The 19,480-nt window shown below is 49.0% G+C and overlaps 1 protein-coding gene across 2 annotated transcripts in view; it reads right to left on the reverse strand.

Moving 5' to 3' along the window:
• Positions 1–19,480, reverse strand: part of GABBR2 (gamma-aminobutyric acid type B receptor subunit 2) — a 420,187-nt gene that overhangs the window by 12,349 nt on the left and 388,358 nt on the right. The window contains exons 14-17 of one of the 2 annotated variants that reach the window (XM_055350040.2): positions 8,556–8,666; positions 3,566–3,790; positions 672–854; positions 115–327 (exon numbers count right to left, since the gene is read on the reverse strand). In XM_055350040.2, coding sequence (XP_055206015.1) covers positions 130–327; positions 672–854; positions 3,566–3,790; positions 8,556–8,666 — 717 coding nt within the window. In that variant the 3' untranslated portion in view covers positions 115–129. Of the gene's footprint in view, positions 1–114; positions 328–671; positions 855–3,565; positions 3,791–8,555; positions 8,667–19,480 lie in introns of those variants that run through there. The other variant, XM_004048340.5, reaches the window with a different exon arrangement.

Genomic DNA, 19,480 nt, shown 5'->3' on the forward strand with positions numbered 1-19,480 from the left:
CTGTCCCCCTCCCTAATCAGAATTCCTCTATTAAAGCAACACACAGCCTGCAGAGCATGGGTTCAGGCATACCTCCAACCCAAAGGGAGGGGTAGAGGAGAGGAGGTAATTTGTTTTCCCTTCCCTGGTCTACAAGCCAAGCCTGGCTTGGGCACAAGGCAATCTGGCTATGGTCTCTCTGGAATATTCAAGAACCAGTTGAGAACCCTCAGGACAAAGGCGAGGTCTGCTGCAGCACTCTCTCTTGAAAAGTTTCTTTTCACGTTCTCTTCTCTTGTACATCACATAGATGTGGTGGTTGCTGGGTTGTGCTGGGAGAGTGAAAAACTGAGAGGGAGAGAGACACAGATAAAGAGACACTGACGTAGGAAGCTATGATAATCCGGAAGCTCACAAATCTCCCTGAGTTCCTTTCTGTCTGGGGATGGCTTGAATCAGGTGTTGCTGGCCTCCAAGAGCCTGGGTGAGGTGGGCAATAAGCTCGTGTTGGATTCTGACAAATGCCTCTATGTGGTTTATGTCACCCCTGGCTCTCGCAGCTGCAACTGCAGCTGATGAGACTGCACGGTCATGCTGCAGGGATGGTCTAGAGGAGCCTGAGAGTCCCTGCACAGGGTTAGAGGGGCTTCAGTGGCAGACAGGGCCCAGCTACCAGATGCAGAGGGAGGTACCTCTGTGATCTTCATTCGCAGGCGATGGTTTTCTGACTGTAGGCCCTCCAGGCGGGATGTGCTGGCTTGGTTCACACTGGTGACCGAGGTGGACGTTTTAGAATCTTCTTTCTTCTGATTCTGAGTGAACTGGAATCGCCTGTTCTGCGTTGCTGCATCTGGGTTTGTTCTCAGGGTGATGAGCTGAAAGGACAAAGGTTGGGGCGGGGTTGAAGAGAGCGCCTTGAATCCTTCCTCCCATCCCACATGGCAGACTCTCCCAGCAGATCCTGCTCTGGAGGCGACAAGAGGCCCCAGGAAAGCCACAGGCTGGGAGTCAGGAGACCTAGGCTCAGGCCAGACTCTGCTACTCGCTTGTGTGTGACCTGGGGCAGGCCCCTTCCCCTCACCAAGCCTCCATGTCCTTCCTGGTCACTAAGAGTCTAGTCTCCTGACCCTGATGCCCCTGCATCCCAACTAGGGCCCCCGAGGCCTCACTCCAGCTGCCTAGCACGCTGCCTTAGGCCTTGCTCCTTGTGGAAAAAATAAGCCCCGAGGGCAACAGTTGTGACAACAAAGAGACAGAGGACAGCGAAGGCCTCTGTTAAACCATTGATGAGTTCTGGAAGCAGGCTAGTAACAAGCTCTGTCACTGACAAAAGCTTGTTTTTTAGCAGCTTAAAACAACACATGGTTATTATCTCACAGTTTCCGTGAGTCAGGGGTCTGGGCATTGCTTAGCTACATCCAAAACATTTTGTATAGAAAACAAAAAGTTGCCACTTGACCCTTACCCGCTTATTCTAGAAACATCTCCGGTCGAAGCAGGCTCTGGGCTCAGCTCTGGAAAGCAGGAGCTGAGTGACCCATGGCCCCTGCCCATTGGGACTTCATGGTCCAGAGGCGTGGGGTGGGGATGAAGGAAGGACTCAATCTTCACCAGGCCAGCGGGTATCAGGGACAGCCTCCCACAGTGCCATGGCCTGCTGGGCTTTGAGGGCAGTCTGGAGGGATGGTGGGGGGAAGGGAACTCCAAGGGAAGAACTGACGTCTGGCAATGCAGGGAGGCCTGGGGGAAATGGAAGGGAAAGGGCAGGCTGGGTGGTGGACAGGGTTCTCTAGGGAGACTAGAGGAGACCCAAGGGTCCTGAGAGCCAGTCCAACATCAGAAACCTGATCCTAGAGCCAGGAGGACAATGGGGAGCTATTGGGCGTGACAGAGCAGAGTGCCGCCATTGAAGCTTGGCTTAGAGAATCATCTAGCCTCTTTTACAGGATGGAAAGAATGTCAGAGTGCAGGCAGAGAAGTCATGGTGTTGCCCTTTAGTTTGGGCAGGTGTGGACAACTAAGGTGTGTACACCAGAGGTATTCCAGTGCAGAGCTCACAGTGCCTGGGGGCTGACTGCATGCCCAGGAGCATGGAGGCACCATGGGTAGCCTGTTTGCTGAAATGGACCCAGATGATCTTTCCTCTCCCCTGCTCTGAGGCAGATGCCTCCCACTTGGGTCAGTAACCCCTCCCAGCTTTACAACTCTGTGTCCTGTTCTTTCCTTTTTTGGAGGGGCGGGTAAAGGGTCTCACTCTGTCACCAAGGCTAGAGTGCAATGGCGCAATCTTAGCTCACCACAACCTCTGCTCCTCCAGGCTCAAGTGATCTTCCTACTTCAGCCTCCTGAGTAGCCGGGACTACAGGTGTGTACCACCACACCTGGCTTTTTTTTTTTGTATTTTTAGTAGAGACGGGGTGTCACCATGTTGCTCAGGCTGGTCTTGAACTCCTAGCCTCAAGTGATCCTCCTTCCTTGGTCTCCCAAAGTGCTGGGATTACAGGCACGAGCCACCATGCCTGGCCACCTTCCTTTACTTTTGAGACTCACTTAGGTCAGGCTTCCCTCGACACAGATCACCCTACTGCAGGGACTCCTAAGAAGAAAGGCCTTTGGCTCACCCACCCATTGCAAGGTAGGATGATGTTCGAAAAATTTCTCTTCAAGGTGGTCCTGAAGGTCAGCCCTTCAAATAAATGGAACACATAAGTGGCTACTAAAAACAGTTATTTTTTTGGACCCAACAATACTACTTCTGTGATTCCACATTAAAGGAATAATTGGAAAAAAGGAAACTGTGTTATGCAGAAAAAATGTTCATTTCTAAAATCCGATGCTCACCAGTATAAGATCAAGTGGGCAAGTAAATTAAGGAAATTCCCTCAATGACAGTTATGAATGTGGGAAAATACAAAGGACAAAACATTAAGCAAAGAACAAAATGTGTGCTATAGTTATGGCCATATCTTAAAAAGTATCACCATTGGCTGGGCAAGGTGGCTCATGCCTGTAATCTCAGCACTTTGGGAGGCCAAGGTCAGAGGATCGCTTGAGCCCAGGAGTCCACGACCAGCTTGGGCAACATAGGGAGACCCTGTCTCTATAAAAAATTTAAAAATTAGCCAGGCGTGGTGGTGCAAGCCTGTAGTCTCAGCTACTTGGAAGGTTGAGGCAGGAGAATTGCTTGATTCCGGGAGGTTGAGGTTGCAGTGAGCCGAGACCGCATCACTGCACTCCAGCCTGGGTGGCAGAGTGAGGGAAAAAAAAAAAAAATAGCATCATCTCCTAGCCATTAAGAAAAAGGCTGGAAGGAAACACATCAAAAACATTAACAGTAAAGAACACCCCAAAAAAACATGACCAGTGATTATTTTTGGGTGGTGGGACTATGGGAAATTTCTGAAAAACCTGGCCTTTACTACTCTGCATTTTCTGAATTTTCTATAATGTGAATTATGTGAATTGTCTTCATCATAAAAAAAAAAAAAAGGAATGGGTAAACCTTTTAGAGAATGGAGAAAAGCCAGCAATGCCCCTGTGCTGGAGTCAGAGGGCAGAGGCCAGGTGGTGGGGCCAGCGCCTGTACCTTCGGCACGAATACCAGGCAGAGGGTGATGGTGCTGCAGAAGATGATGACCAGAGCCACGATGCAGAACTGCACATTGGGCTGGTCCCGGGTCAGGAAGGAGACAGCGGCCCCGATGATGCACATGATCCCCACGTTGTAGACACTCATCCCGATGTACTTGCTGTCGTTGAGTGCGGGGATGCTGACGTTGCGGGTTTCCCAAGCTAAGAAACAACCGAACAACTGAAATGGTGAACAGAAAGGGGAGAGATGATCGTTACCAAGGGGTGGCACACACAGGCTGCTCTGAGAAGCTGTGGAGTGGAGGGTTACTCAGGAGGTGGGCTGCAGGGAGGGAGGGTCGGGGGCCTTGCTGTCAGCCAGGTCTTCTGGATGTCACCATCTGTCTCCACTTGTGGCCCTGCTGAGTTGAGTCCTGCTGAGCAAATGCAGACTGGGGATGTGACAGCTGTCCAGTTCTCCTGCATCCCTATGACTGGTTCATGCACAGACCTGCCCAAGGCTACAGTGGAAGGGAACTTCAGATAAGATCTCAGCTTTCTCCCTCACTCTCTAGGGAATACTAAGATCCAGAAGGGTGAAGAGGTCTGCCCAAGGCCGCACGGCAATATGGTAGCAAAAATGGGCTGTGTTTTTAGAGATTCACTCCAGTCTTTTTTCTATTAAACTAAGCAGATCCCTTGTGTCTGAGACTTCTATTGTCCCCAAGCACACACAGACACCCAGAATAGCGACTACATTTTTCAGCTGCCCTAGAGGCTAGGCGTGGCATATTGCTAGCTTCTGGACAATGCCTGTAAATAGAAGTGGTGTGCACATGTTCTGGGAAGTGTCTTTAAAGGGAAGAGGTGTTGCTTTTCCTCCTTCCTAACAGCTGGAGTGGAATGTGATGGGTGGAGCTTCAGCATCTGTCTTAGATCACAAGGCTATGATGTGGAAGCTGTGTAATGATGATGTGGGGGCTGCAAGATGCAAGGAACTGAGATTCTGGGAGCCTTACCCCAGCCCTAGACTGCTTACCTCTGGACTAGGTTTACCTGAGAGGAACATTTCCTGTCCCTTCAACCATTATTATTTTGGGTTTTTCTGTGACTTGCAGCTCTACTCCTAACCGATAGATGTCTTGACAGAAATGGACAGGGTAGGGGCCACCTATGATCTGAAGCAGGGTGTCGAGGGTTTAACCCTTATGCGTGGTCTAAGGGGAGGGCGGGCTGCAGGGACAGCGCAGGCTGCAGGGACAGCGCAGGTGGGTGTAGGGCAGAGTGGTGGTGTGGTGGGCAGGAGGAAGAGCCAAGATGGCTGACTGGTACAGGGACCTCTGCTTTAGTGCAGCCCCTCCAAGAGGCCTTCTCACAAAGGCCCTCTTCCCTTCGGCTTCAGCAGGGCAGCTTCAGGCGTCTGACAGCTGCATGAACCATTTAACATCACACTGAGGACCTGTGTTTAGAGATTCGATGGCAGCATAACGCTGTGTGGTAGAAGCAGGGCTGGACACAAGGCCAGGGGATATGGAATCTGCTCTGCCATCTGTTGGCTGGGTGACCTGGGCAAGTCACTTCACCTCTCAGGACCTTACTTTCAACGTCTGTGGACTGGGAATAATAATAATAATATCTATGTCACAGGGTTTGTGTGTGGATGAAATGGGAGGATGGATGTCAAAGCACTCTGTAGACTGAAATGTTCTGTACCAAGGTAATTTCAAAGCTATTTGTAATTGATATTATTTTATACAAGCATGACTGTTTTCCTCTCCCTTGTCCTTTATCCTTTCTCTAAATGTGTTATCTCACAGCCTGATTTATTCCTTTTAAAAAATTCCTTTTAAAATGGGGAACCAGGCTAGGCATGGTGGCTCACACCTGTAATCCCAGCACTTTGGGAGGCCAAGGCGGGTGGATTATCTGAGGTCACGAGTTTGAGACCAGCCTGGGCAAGGTGGTGAAACCCCAACTCTACTAAAAATATAAAATTTAGCTGGGCATGGTGGTGCATGCCTGTAATTTTAGCTACTTGGGAGACTGAGGCAGGAGAATCGCTTGAACCCAGGAGGCGGAGGTTGCAGTGAGCAGAGATCCTATCAGCCATGCTACCGATGGGCCACCAAGCCACTGTGAAGGTCTCCACAATAAATGTGGGCTACTCTGGGGACCTGGTGGTTGGCTGTAAATCTCTAAAGAGTGTCAGGAGGAAACACAAAGTAACTTGTTCTTAGGCCCTCAAAAAGTAGAATGAGGGTTCATGGGCACAAGTTACACTGAGGAAGATTTCTGCTGAGGATTAGGAAGAACTTTCTAGAAAAGCACTCCATCTGTGGGTTGAATGGTGACTCTAAAAGATATGTCCATATCTTAATTCCTGGAAACCGTGAATGTGACCTTATTTGGAAAAAGGGTATTTGCAGATATAATGAAGGATCTTGAGATGAGATCATCCTGGATTATCTGGAAGGACCCCAAGTCCAATGATAAGTGTCCTTATAAGGGACACACAAAGGAGACCCTTGGGGAGAAGAAAAGAAGGCCATGGGGAGACAGAGGCAGAAACTAGAGTCATGCGGTCACAAGCCAAGGCATGCCTGGAACCATCAGGTGCCGGAAGAGGCAAGGACGGATTCTCTCCTGGAGCCTTCAGAGGGACCACAAGTGTCTGGATTTTGGACCTCTGGCCTCCACAACTAGGAAAGAATACATTTCTGTTTGTTTTGTAAGCCACTGTTTTGTGGTAATTTGTTATGACAGCCAAAGGAAACTAACACATCGTCCATGAATGGCATAGGCTCCTTTGAAGAGGGCAAGCGCCCCATCACTGGAGGTATAGAAGCAGTTAGTCAATGAATGCTTTGGGGGATGCTCAGGGTGGGCCGGGGATTGGGGCCAAAACATCTGACAGTGGGGTGGACCCAAAGGGCTGTGTGTGCTTCTCCCAGCCTTGAGATTCTGTGGCTCTAAAATAGAAGGAGTAGGGGGATGGCAGTGGGATTTTAGTCATAAACCTTAAGGGCCAGGAGGCTGGGGACAGTTCCTTGCATGTTCTAAATGGTAAAGCATTTGTGCTATTAAATATAGCTTTTGTTGACATGAGCTGGCTGAAGCTGTTAGCTTCACGGGAAGACATATAGTCATTTCTCATCTCCAACCACTTTGGAAGTAGGTGGGAGAAGATAATGAATGATCAAAACATTACAAATAAATCCAGTTTAAAGATGTCAATATGATTCATCATAATCTATTTTCACGGAATGAGTCTCAGAGTCAAGGAACATTAAGGATGGAAGGATCACGGAGACAGTCTAGATTCTCTCTATTCAACCAGGGTCAGGGAGGCACAGGTCATTGACATGACATGCTTTCCCATGACAAGGAGCTTGTCGTCCTTAGGGGCTCCATGGCATCTATGGACAGGGCTGCCTGTTATAAGAATCCATCTTTACATGGAGATGGAGTCTGCCTTCCAGCAACTTTGCTTGGGGCTGACGGTTCTGCCCTCAGGTCTGTGCCACCCATTGCTGAGAGCTCTTCCAAGTTTCTGGTGACTATGAGTGTGTCTTTGTCCAAACCCAGGACCTTTGGCCAGTCCTCAAGTTCCTATTTCTATATTGGGTACCTCCTGTGGACACCCCCAGGATCATTACCTTGTGCTCAGATTGCAGCCCAGTGGTCCTGTTGCTTGCATGGGAGCTCAAAAGACTTCTATGGAAAACCATAAAAGGGTGTCAACTGGTATGAAGTGGGGACCAATCTTTGTCTAGGGTCCTCTTACATGCCCTTCTGGCATGGCCTCTCAAAAGACACAGGATCAATCACTAACACTTCTGTGATGCAGCAACAGGTAAGAATGCATTTGAGCAGCACAAGAGATTCCAGTTTATTTGACTTTTGGAGAGGGCTTCATTTTTGGCCTCTAAGTGGGGTCACACAGGGGTGAATGGTGACTTAACCTCCCTGTGGAAAGATCTGAGGAGGGCGCAGTGACCAGCTTTGTGTCACTAGACGGCTTTAAGTGGAAGCATGGTTTATATAGGATATAGGAGAGAAGATTCAAGGATCAACCTGGGCTGAAATATGGTGGAGCTGACCTTTCAAGTTCTTCCTAATGTTGGAATTTCACAACGTGGGCTTGGTATGTGATCTTTGATTTTTTTTTTTTTTTTTTGAGATGGAGTTTCGCTCTTGTTGCCCAGGCTGGAGTGCAATGGCCTGATCTCGGCCCACCGCAACCTCTGCCTCCCGGGTCCAAGCGATTCTCCTGCCTCAGCCTCCAAAGTAATTGGGATTACAGGCGCCCACAACCACACCCAGCTAATTTTGTATTTTTAGTAGAGATGGGGTTTTGCCATGTTGGTCAGGCTGGTCTCGAACTCCTGACCTCAGGTGACCCACCCACCTCGGCCTCTCAAAGTGCTGGCATTGCAAGCATGAGCCACAGCACCTAGCATGATCTTTGATTTTAAAAGATGAGTAAAGTGGAAAGAGTGCTGGGTTTGCAGTTTGGAGGTTACTAGGCAGCTTTTGGCAAATCATTTAACCTCTCTGAAGCTTACCCTCCTCATCTATTAAATGGGGATGATCCTGCCCACCTCCCATTGACTTAAGAGAGGGTCCGCTGAAATGCTGGACATGAACATGCACTGGATGTCGGCAGACTGCTCTTCCTGGGAGCAGTGCAGTGACAGCTGCGAGGCACAGCCACGACTTTTTGGGTTACTCTCTGGTTAAAATCTTGACTCTGCCACTTACTAGGCAGAAGACCTTGGGCAAGACACCAAGCCTCAGTGTCATCAGTGAAATGAGGATGTTATTTGTACCTATCTCATAGGGTTGCTGCAGGAACTGAGATAGCATGTGGCAGGCACTGAGTCCACAGAGAGTAACTGCTTAGTCATGGAGGCTCTGTTTATTTTTACATTGATGGAGGCCCCTGGGAGACAGAGGCCCAACAAAGAAGTGTCCCCCCTCAACACTGTCTCCTGCTCTGCACCTACCATGAGAAGTCCCTTGTAGGCATAGACGATGCCAAGCCAGATGGTCATATGGGTGTTCTCACAGTGCTCCAGAAGAGGGCGGATGGAGATATCCCGTCCTGCTGGGTCCGGCTGTGCAAAGAGAAAACAGAGACTCAGGGATGGCACAGGACACTCTTCCAGCAACTGGGTCCTTATCTGAGAGCCCTTTTCCCTCCTGTGAGCCATAGCCAATGCCACTGTTCAGCAGGCCATGTGGACCCCATCTCTGTGTTCCTAAGGTGTGGAGCCCAGGCCTCAACTAGCATTGACTGCCTTCTGTTTATTGGTAGCAATTCAACCCTGCGCTCCAGTTCTCTGCATAATTCATGCCTCTCCAATTTGAGTCAGAGCTCCTGAGGGTAGGAACTGGGTCACTTCTTTGCCCCTAGGATCTAACACAAAACCTGGCCCAATGCAGGTACCGCTAATATCTGTTGTGAGAATGAGGTATAAAGTTAGGTCAGGAGGTCTTCAGGTATCTCTGGGGTTTCCTCTGTGCAACTGGAGATATAGGATATACTGGCCTGCCCAAGCCTGGGGCCTGCCAAACCCTTCTGAGGAGACCCTCTTGCCCACAGCCCCACTGCTGGAGCAGTGATGGCAGCCAGGTTGTGTACCACATGACTCATCCTTGGCCAGAGCTGATTGGACAAAAATGGGCACCTGACCCCAGGCAGCCAATCCAGAGGCTTGTCAGATACCTATGAGGTTTCCTCCTACAAAGTGCTCTGCCTAATGAGGGTTGATGGAGAGGATCCTTCCTGAGCACATTCTCTCTGGCAGGAACTTGAATTGGGAAACTCTGGGAGATAATTGGCCAGATGGTGGCAACAAGACAAAAAGACACCCAGGGAATGAAACAACATCTACTGTACATTTATTTTTTTCTGAACCGTTTGAGAGTAAATTGCAGATATCCTGACCCTTCACCCCTGAATATCCTAGCATATATTTCTTGAGAACAAGGGATTCCCTTGCACAATCACATACACTTACTAAATTCAGAAAATTTAACACTGATACAGTGTATTATCTAATATACTAGCCATTTTCAAATTTTGCCAATTGGCTTAATAATGTCCTTTAAAGCAACTGTGGATTTTCCAATGCAGGATCCAATCCAGGATCATTATTGCACTTACGTGTCTTTGGTTTCCTTTAATCTCAAACAATTCTTCAGCCTACTTTGGTCTTTCATGTCATTGTTTCTGAAAAATCTAGTTCAGTTATTTTGTAGAAGTCCCTCAATTTGGATTAGCCTGAATGTTTTATATTCAGATTTTATGTATTCTTGTCAGGAATCCTACATAAGTAAGAGTCACATCAGGGGGACGCGTTGGCACTCTGTGATCACTTGGTTGACATGATTTCTGTCAGACATCCATTTCAAAGGTATCATTTCCCCATTTGTAATTAATAAATAATCTGTGGGAGCTACTTTGAGACTGTGTAAGTATCCTGTTCCCCCACAAACGTTCACGCAGTGGTTTCAGCAACCACTGATAATTCTTACCTGAGTCATTTATTACTTTGGTAGCTGCAAAATGGTGATTTTCTAACTCTACCATTCTATTTAAACACTTGGCATTCTACTGCAAAGAAGAGCTTTCCTTTCCTCCCATTTATTTATGTATATCAGTATGTTCCTTTTTTTTGAGACAGAGTCTCTGTCACCCAGGCTGGAGTGCAATGTCGTGATCTTCGCTCACTGCAACTTCTGCCTCCTGGGTTCAAGCAATTCTCATGTCTCAGCCTCTTGAGTAGCTGGGATTATAGGCGCCCGCCACCATGCCTGGCTAATTTTTGTATTTTTATTAGAGATGGGGTTTCACCATGTTGGCCAGGCTGGTCTTGAGCTGCTGACCTTAGGTGATCTGCCCATCTCCGCCTCCCAAAGTGCCGGGATTACAGGCATGAGCCACCATGCCTGGCCTACTATGTTCCTTTTTAATTCAATGTCTTATAATCCTTTGCTATCTTATTCATGTTGATGCTTAAATTTTTCCAGATTTGGCCAGTGGAAGACAACTTCATGCTGCCTTCTGTGTTTTTTCCACACATCACCATAATTTTTTTGAGCACTTTCTTACTTCTTGGCACAACGATTCCAGCACTCCTTGAACTTTTCTTGCTCCCAGCCTTGCAATCAACCATTTCTCCAAGGAGTCCTTGTTCTTTTTAGTGGAGAATGGTGTTTAGAAACCAAGATGTAGGCACTTGATGGTCTCACTGTTCCTAAGTTATCACTACTTCTAAGCTCTTTTAAAAATAAATCTGTCTGTCTGTCTAGATAAGATCCAACACTGCCGAGTTCTTGCTTGCCTTCCCCATTCCATATTTTCATCACTCTTCTCCAACAGTGGAATCCCTGCCTTCGAACAACATCAAAATATTTACTGATTTGTTCAGTCCTACATTAGACACTAAATAGTTGCAAAATTGATACATCCATACAACTGTCAAGCACAAACTTACTAAGTAAAGTTGAAGATTCCTTTGCAATCTGTTTGCCACTGGGAGTATATCAATCACCAAATAACTGTGTTCAGGATGTTATATTCTGATGGAGTTGTGCTGTTGAGGCCCAGGGTAAAGCCACACTCCTGAGGGTAAGGCATGGGCATCCCCAGGGTCAATCACTAGGAAGAAGGGGTACTTTGATGGGACCCAGGGGTAGAAGGCAGGTCTTAGACAGGTAGCGTTTAGAAACTAGTTTTTTGGTCTTGCTCTCCAGGTGTGACCTTTGAAGCAGGCAATGACCTGGGCTTCTGTGAGCTGGGGGAAAGATGGTGCTCCCACGTGGAAGCAGGAGGAGCTAGGAGGCGTGGGACCTGGGGGTTCAGGCCATATTTTGACCAGATCATCCTGCTGTGTGTTCTCTCAGGCTTGATTTGCCTTTTGCTGTCCAAAGCCACAGAAAGCCTTAGCTCAACCTCTTTGGGTCCATGTGCATTGAGTCCACACACGGGCTGGAGTGCTAGAGGGGATAATGTGGTTTCCTGAAGGCTCTGCAGTGAGAAACACCCCGGAGGGAGGTGATCTCCAGAAACTGAAGTCAGAGTGGCCAGGGGTAGAGATTTCCCCTCCACTGCTACCCACCCAGGAGCTGGGCTGCATTTTATTAAGGGCAATGGGGGTTTCCTGACATCCTTTCATTGTTTAATTAAGGTGACAGAACTGGCTTGGTCCCAAGGTCAACTGACTTAGTGGCAGAATCTGGCTTTCTCCAATGTGTGACAATCAAGCCAACATCAGAATGCAGTAGCACGGACCCATTCCAGTTATGCATGAATGGCAAACCCATTAACGGTGATCCTGTCTTTTCCTCTACAATGAACAGCAGTAATTTATGATGGAATCTTAGATTCTCGGTGTGGAGAAAATTAGTTGTGTCATACAGCATTGCTCAATGGGATGAAGTGCTCTTCACAGGAAACTGACAAGGCTTGCCTGGCTTACACACTGCAGTGGCAGGGAGCCCCTCCCTCCTGCTCCCGGTGAGGTAGTACACAGTGCTTTCACGGAGCCACAGCCTTCTCCTCCTGGACCTCCACTCACTAGGACTCATCTCTCCCCTGGGGTTCCCCAGAATAATTCCAAGCTCTCTCTTTGAGTCTGCACACCTTCCACAGGAGGGAAGATCTACAGAGAGGGAACACACCACTGTGCCTTCCTCCACTAGGCCACCTTGTCAGTCAACCTGCTGGAGTTTACCACTGCTCTACAGATTTACCACTCCTACAGGCTTTGAATGGAGCTCAGTACTCCAGGCAGTGCTGAGCAAGTCAGCTTGACCTCTTTCTCTGGATCTCCTTGGCTTCCTATATAATCTTCCACCAGTGATTCATGTGTTCCTTCAGGGTGGACCAAGACCCATCAGGTAGTTTTCACAGAACTGCTGCTAGCCCAGTCTCTCCCCCTGTGCTGCTGACATTCCAGCCTGGCTACCTTTACCTTTCTCTTAGCTGCTCCCCTTCCCCCCCAACCCCACCTTCACCGCTCTGACCTCTCGGAATCCTGAAATCTGAATTCTTATCTTTGGCCTTTCAGTTCTGCACCCATCTCAGCAGCCTTAAGCACAGTCCTGGCAGGAGGGTAGCAAACAAACATGATGGGTCCACCGAGAGTTCATGGAAGTCGGTGGTCCTGGGGTGGCCGAGCTGCTCCCACACCCACCTTCCCCATACTCAGGTGCTGATCCAGAAATAAACTGCAAAAATGTTCTGGTCACTAATGTCGTCCTCACACAGCCCCATCTCCCTGTCACAGGTCAGAGGTTACAGTGGCAGGGGTTGGGATAGTTTTGGGAGTGATGATGTTCCTGTTCCTGTGAGGCTGGCAATGGGCATCTGGAAGAAAATCAAGTGACTCCTGCACTGAACCACAAAGCAGACTGTACAAGCTGTGCGTGTTGTCTAATCCATCCAGATTCTACCTGGGCCTGGAGTTCGCAGTGGTCTGTGCAGCCACACATGGGGAGAGATGCACCTGAGCATGCAACCTGCAGGGGCAGGTGGGCTACCCACCCCCCAACCCCCAGTGCTTCCTTGTCATTGTCGTGCACCAAAGCAGCACCACTAGAGGGCACCAAAGAGCCACATGAAGGGTCCAGCCTGGTGGTGGTGGATTACCCTCTGCTGGGGACACAGAACTACCAACTACTATAGATCGGTGGGGCCGGAAACGGTGAAGCTGTCGGCAGCATCTTGTGCTACTCTGGAAGGCACCCACTGGCCTTACATGAGGCCAGATTTCCAAGCACCATGGGGGACTCCCCCACTTCTGGAGCAGCTGTTGGGGAAGTACTCAGGCTACACTTGGGCACTGCACTCGGCCTGTTCCCATTGTGGACTGTCCATGCAGGCCAGAGCCAGCGAGCACAGGGCACTGACCCCTGCAGACATCAGGGTCAGGGCCTAAGCCCAGGCTTCGGCCTCTTCTCTTCTGTACAGGACAGCATTTATACTGCCCTTAGAACGTTTTTCTTGCTCTGGATAGCTGGCCTGCAAAATTTTCAACTGGCTTTTTTTTTTTTCCGAGACAGAGTTTCACTCTTGTTGCCCAGGCTGGAGTGCAATGGCGCAATCTCAGCTCACTGCAATCTCTGCCTCCTGGGTTCAAGCGATTCTCCTGCCTCAGGCTCCCGAATAGCTGGGATTACAGGCATGCGCCACCACGCCCAGCTAATTTTTGTATTTTTATTAGAGACGGGGTTTCTCCATGTTGGTCAGACTGGTCTCGAACTCCCGACCTCAGATGATCTGCCTGCCTCAGCCTCCCAAAGTGCTGGGATTACAGACGTGAGCCGCTGCACCCGGCCACTTTTTTTATTTTTCTTTCTTACTTGTTGCTCTCTTTGGCAATTGCCTAAGAAATCATTCATTCATTCATTCATTCATACAGTGAATAACTGTTAAGCACTACCATTTGCCAGATACTGTTCTGGGCATGCAGCAATAACCTGGATAGACAAGAGCCCTGTCCTCATGGCTCTCCCATTCCAGTAAGACCAGGACAGTTCCCATGAGAGGCAGCCTCAGAGAGAGAGGGCTGACTTCACCTGATAACATCAGCCATAAGGACACCAAGAGCTGCCTTATCATGAGTGACAATGATGTGCTCATTGCTGGGTTGGGAACTCTACACCCGTCATCTTGTTGAAGTCATAAAAATCCAACAAGGTGTTATACTTATTTCACAGATGAGGAAACAGAGTCACAGAGAGGTGAAGTAACTTGCCCAGGATCTCCAGCTAGTAAGTCTCGGGGCTGAGATTAAACCCAGGTGTGTGACTCTCAAACCAGCACTCCTTCCTCCTTCACCATGAGCCTTCCCTGATGTGCCCTCCTCTCACATGCATCATTGTGTCAAATCGGAGGAGACAGTGGGTGTAACTGGCTCTATAAACTGCAAAGTGCTTATTTGAGGGAGGAAGAACTTAATCGTTAAATATTCAATAGTGGCTTCCCCTGAAGCCCCCAGAGCTTTAGGGTGAAGGCTGCGCTTTGGTGCTGCGAGCTGAACTCAGGCTGATAAAATGCTCTTTCCTGCCTGGCAGGGCACCGTGTCCAGCAGTGAGGCCACACCAGTTTGGGACGGCCAGAAGATGGAAGTGCTCACACCTGACTTCTGGTCAGGCTGCTGCTCAGCAGGAGGCATGCAGAAGCTGCTGGGGAAAGCCTCTCCCATCTGTGCAGCAAAAGGAGAGCAGCTGGCCGGAGAGTCCCTCTGCATAATGCAATTACTCACAATGTAGGTCAGTGCCCCCTGCAAATATCCCGCTCTGTCCGGCTGCACAAACTGACAGGCAGGGAGTTGGAGCATAAGTGGAGGTGTTGAGGCCTGAAAGGTCAAAAGCCTTGGTCCTGCTACAGACTTGCTGGGTGATCTTGGGCAAATCCCTGCCCTTTTCTAGACCTCAGTTTCCCATTTGTGAAGGGAGCCCATGGGTTGATTTACAGTGTAGTTAATGGGAGTCTGAGTCATTGGGAGATGACTCTATATGTCCTACATTTCATGACTGTATTTGTCCTACATTCATTCATTCGAAATCGACTCCATGAGGATTTGTCATGTGCCTGCTGTGTGTCATGCACCATGTTGGTGTGGGGGTACAGGATGAATGAGACCAGCATGGTGCTTGCCTTCTTGGAGGGTACATTCCAGTGGAACGGGGGCTGCTCAACAAACACAGGCATTCAACAAACCACACAGTACAGTTATGAATACAAACAGTGATAAATATTCCTAAAGGAAACTACGGGCACTTGGAGGGGTGCTAATGAGGGAAGTTGTTTCAGATCAGGTAGCCTGGGATGGCTACTCTGCAGTGGTGACATTTAGTCTGAGACCCGGCGGATAAGAAATGCCAGCCATGTGAAAAGCTAGGGGAAGAGCACGCATGGTAGAGGGCATGGCAAGGGAAAAGAACCTGAAATGCAAAGACATCAGCATATTTGAGGAACCCTCATGTGGCCAGAGAGGCTGAAGTGTGATAAGCGAGAGGACAGCATGGCTTCTCACTCGATAATGTGAGCACAAACTGCCTGGGGAGCTTGTTAAAATGCAGATTCAGGTGTGCAGTCCCGGGTGGGGCCTGGGATGCTGCATTTCTAAGCAGTTCCAGGAGAGGAGCTGATCCAGGGGCCACCCTTTCGGCAGCAAGGCCTTAAAGGATTTTAAACAGTAGGGTAACATTTGGTTCTCAGCTTAGAAGCAGTCTGGTTAAGAACGCAGATTCTCTTTGTCACCTGCACACCTCTGACACAGAGTGATGACTTAGCACAAGGCCAGACTTGATAGGGCTCCTCTGTATGTTTCTGACCCTGGACCAGACCTTGACAATCATGTGCTTCTGTGTGTCTTGTGCAGGGCTGGCCAGGGCGGTTAGGGGTGGGCGAGGCAACAGGGCCAGGCAGGGAGGGTGGGGAGTCCAGATGGTGCACATGAGGAGGGCCACGCAATTCACCTCTGATCATGGGGCTTTTGGCTCGGGTCACTTGGACCTCTTATTCCTGACACCACTGTGGGTGGAAAGGGTTCCTAGGCCCGGCCCAGCCCAGCCCGGCCAGCGCTCCTTTGAGGGAGGGGGTGCTTTCCACCTTCTGACCAGCTCCCAGAAGTTGGCATGCAGAACTTCCTCCCTGGGCCATACCTGCCTCTTTTCTTTTTTTAAATTCCAAAGTTGATTTTTAAAGTATATGGTAAAATTGGTAGGTTTTTCTGCTGGGGGTGAGTGTAGGTGTACATGTAAATGTGAGTTTGTGTGAGTGTGTGTGTTGGGGGTGTGTGTGTGTGTATTAGGGGGTGTGTTTGGCCTTTCCAGACTGCATTTCAGAGTTTTGAGATGGTTCTCCTTTCCTGGGAAGGCCTCTTTTGGGGTGCCAACAAGGATGCCTAGGCAGGGAGGGGAAAGGGCCCTGGACTCAGATCCCAAGTCCACCTCTTGCCAGCTGTGTGACTTTGCACACGTCTCCCAGCCTCTCTGAGCCATAACTTCCTCATCTACAACCTCCCAGGGCTGGCAAGATGATCAAAGGAGGTGCGGTGTGACTCGAAGGCTGGAGAGACGGGAAAGCCTGCTCCTGATGTGGAAAGCATCATTATTATCCCCCACTGCAGACAGCCACAGAGCGCTGGAGCTGGGAGGAACCTTCCAGATCCCTCAGGGGCTCGACTGCTTATCTCCACAGCAGCAGCCCCGCACCTCTGAGGCAACAAAGCTAGAAGCTGTCATTTCAAGGTAAGAATTTTTTTTGTAGAATGTTATGATTACAAGTTTGGGTGATTTTTTTTTTTTCTTCCAGAATCAGAGATCTGGAAAGGACATGTAAGATCACCCACCAGGGTTTCTCAACATGGGCACTTCCAGCCACTTTTCTTTGGGGATGCAGAGAGCAATTATTTGTTGGGAGGGACTATTCTGTGCTGGGTGGGGTGCACAGAACCCCTGGACCCCGCGTACTAAAGGCCATGAATGTCCTCTAGTCACTGTGACAGCCCTGATCTCCCTCCCGTCTCCCCATTTCCAAACACGAATGGGGTTCTGCACTGATCCAGTTTCTCTTCTTATAGTTGGAGAAACGCAGGCGCAGAAAAGAACCTGGAACTAGCAGCTGTTTTGGCAGCCAGATGAGATGCCCCCTGGGAGAGCCACGCCTCTTGTGGAAAGTGTCTGCTCCTCCTCACCTTCAGGAAGTTCTACTAAAATTCAGTAATCTTACTAGGCAGTAAGATTCAGGACATAGGCATGGGCAAGGACTTCATGTCTAAAACACCAAAAGCAATGGCAACAAAAGCCAAAATTGACAAATGGGATCTAATTAAACTAAAGAGCTTCTGCACAGCAAAAGAAACTACCATCAGAGTGAACAGACAACCTACAAAATGGGAGAAAATTTTCGCAACCTACTCATCTGACAAAGGGCTAATATCCAGAATCTACAATGAACTCAAATTTACAAGAAAAAAACAAACAACCCCATCAAAAAGTGGGCGAAGGACATGAACAGACACTTCTCAAAAGAAGACATTTATGCAGCCAAAAAACACATGAAAAAATGCTCACCATCACTGGCCATCAGAGAAATGCAAATCAAAACTACAATAAGATACCATCTCACACCAGTTAGAATGGCAATCATTAAAAAGTCAGGAAACAACAGGTGCTGGAGAGGATGTGGAGAAATAGGAACACTTTTACACTGTTGGTGGGACTGTAAACTAGTTCAACCATTGTGGAAGTCAGTGTGGCGATTCCTCAGGGATCTAGAACTAGAAATACCATTTGACCCAGCCAACCCATTACTGGGTATATACCCAAAGGACTATAAATCATGCTGCTACAAAGACACATGCACACGTATATTTATTGCGGCATTATTCACAATAGCAAAGACTTGGAACCAACCCAAATGTCCAACAATGATAGACTGGATTAAGAAAATGTGGCACATATACACCATGGAATACTATGCAGCCATAAAAAATGATGAGTTCATGTCCTTTGTAGGGACATGGATGAAACTGGAAATCATCATTCTCAGTAAACTATTGCAAGAACAAAAAACCAAACACTGCATATTCTCACTCATAGGTGGCAATTGAACAATGAGATCACACGGACACAGGAAGGGGAACATCACACTCTGGGGACTGTTGTGGGGTGGGGGGAGGGATAGCACTGGGAGATATACTTAATGCTAGATTACGAGTTAGTGGGTGCAGCACACCAGCATGGCACATGTATACGTATGTAACCTGCACAATGTGCACATGTACCCTAAAACTTAAAGTATAATAATAAAAAAATAAAAATAAAAAAAAATAAAATTCAGGAACTGCTTGAGGGGTAAGGGGACCACTGGTGCATTTGTGACCCAGGAACAGGACCTGGAGCCTACAGGAAAGGCCTGGGAAAGGGCAGGAGTCTCCAGCAGGCTCAGGACCTTCCCAGGACTTGGCCCTGGGGGGTCTGAGGCAATATTTCCTGGATCTCAATACCCAGGAGGTCCCAGCTGACGTGGGACAATAAACTATTCACATGGTCACCCGATTTTTGTTGAAGGCACATTATTGAGTGGACGTTCCTGCTTGCTGACCTCAGGCAAGCAAATCCCTTCCCCTCAGAGGCCCCCTCCATGCCCACATTCTTCCCCTCAGAGGCCCCCTCCATGCCCACATTCAGTGATTCCATGGTAGCAACACTAGACAGGAGCAGACACTCCCAGGCCTGGTTGCTGGGCTCTTGCCTGTACCCCACCCTCAGCAGGATGGGGCAGCCTGGACCCCTCATTCCCCAACCTGGCAGAAGTCATCAGGGTGGCATTGCCCGGGAGTGCACGTGTGTGCAACCAGTGGCTGAACCACCTCTGTCCTGTGAGTAGAGCCCTGCTTTCCTCCTGTGGTCCAGGGACAAGCCTGACCTACCAGCCGCAGGCAGAGCCAAGGTGGGGGGTGGGGGCCACTGTAGGACCCTGACCCAGCAGGCAGACGATGGGGAGAATGATGACAGGAGACAGAGAAAGACAAAAGGAGCTGAAGAGGAACCTGGTCCCTCAGACATGGCATGGTACAGTAAGATCCTGAGAGCTGTCAATTAAACCCGGAGAAGAAATAAAGTAAGAACATGACGACAGCATAGTTGTGTGGCTTATACTTAGCACTAAATGACTGAGAGAGAAAAGCACCTTGCCCTTACTTGCTTCCTTGATTGCCTTCTCTCTTGCGTGCTTTTGCCCCCTTCCCCTGCCCAGGGCCACAGCCCAGCCCTGGCCTGAAACTCGTCCTTCCCTGCTTTCTGCTTCTCAGCCTCTTGGTCCCCTCTTTCTTCCCCTTCAGCGAGCTTCTTGAAAAAGGAGTCCTCACACTCCCATCATCTTCCCCTCCCACTGCTCTCCAGCCTA

Source organism: Gorilla gorilla, chromosome 13, assembly GCF_029281585.2.
Source record: "Gorilla gorilla gorilla isolate KB3781 chromosome 13, NHGRI_mGorGor1-v2.1_pri, whole genome shotgun sequence".
Lineage (NCBI taxonomy): Eukaryota > Metazoa > Chordata > Mammalia > Primates > Hominidae > Gorilla > Gorilla gorilla.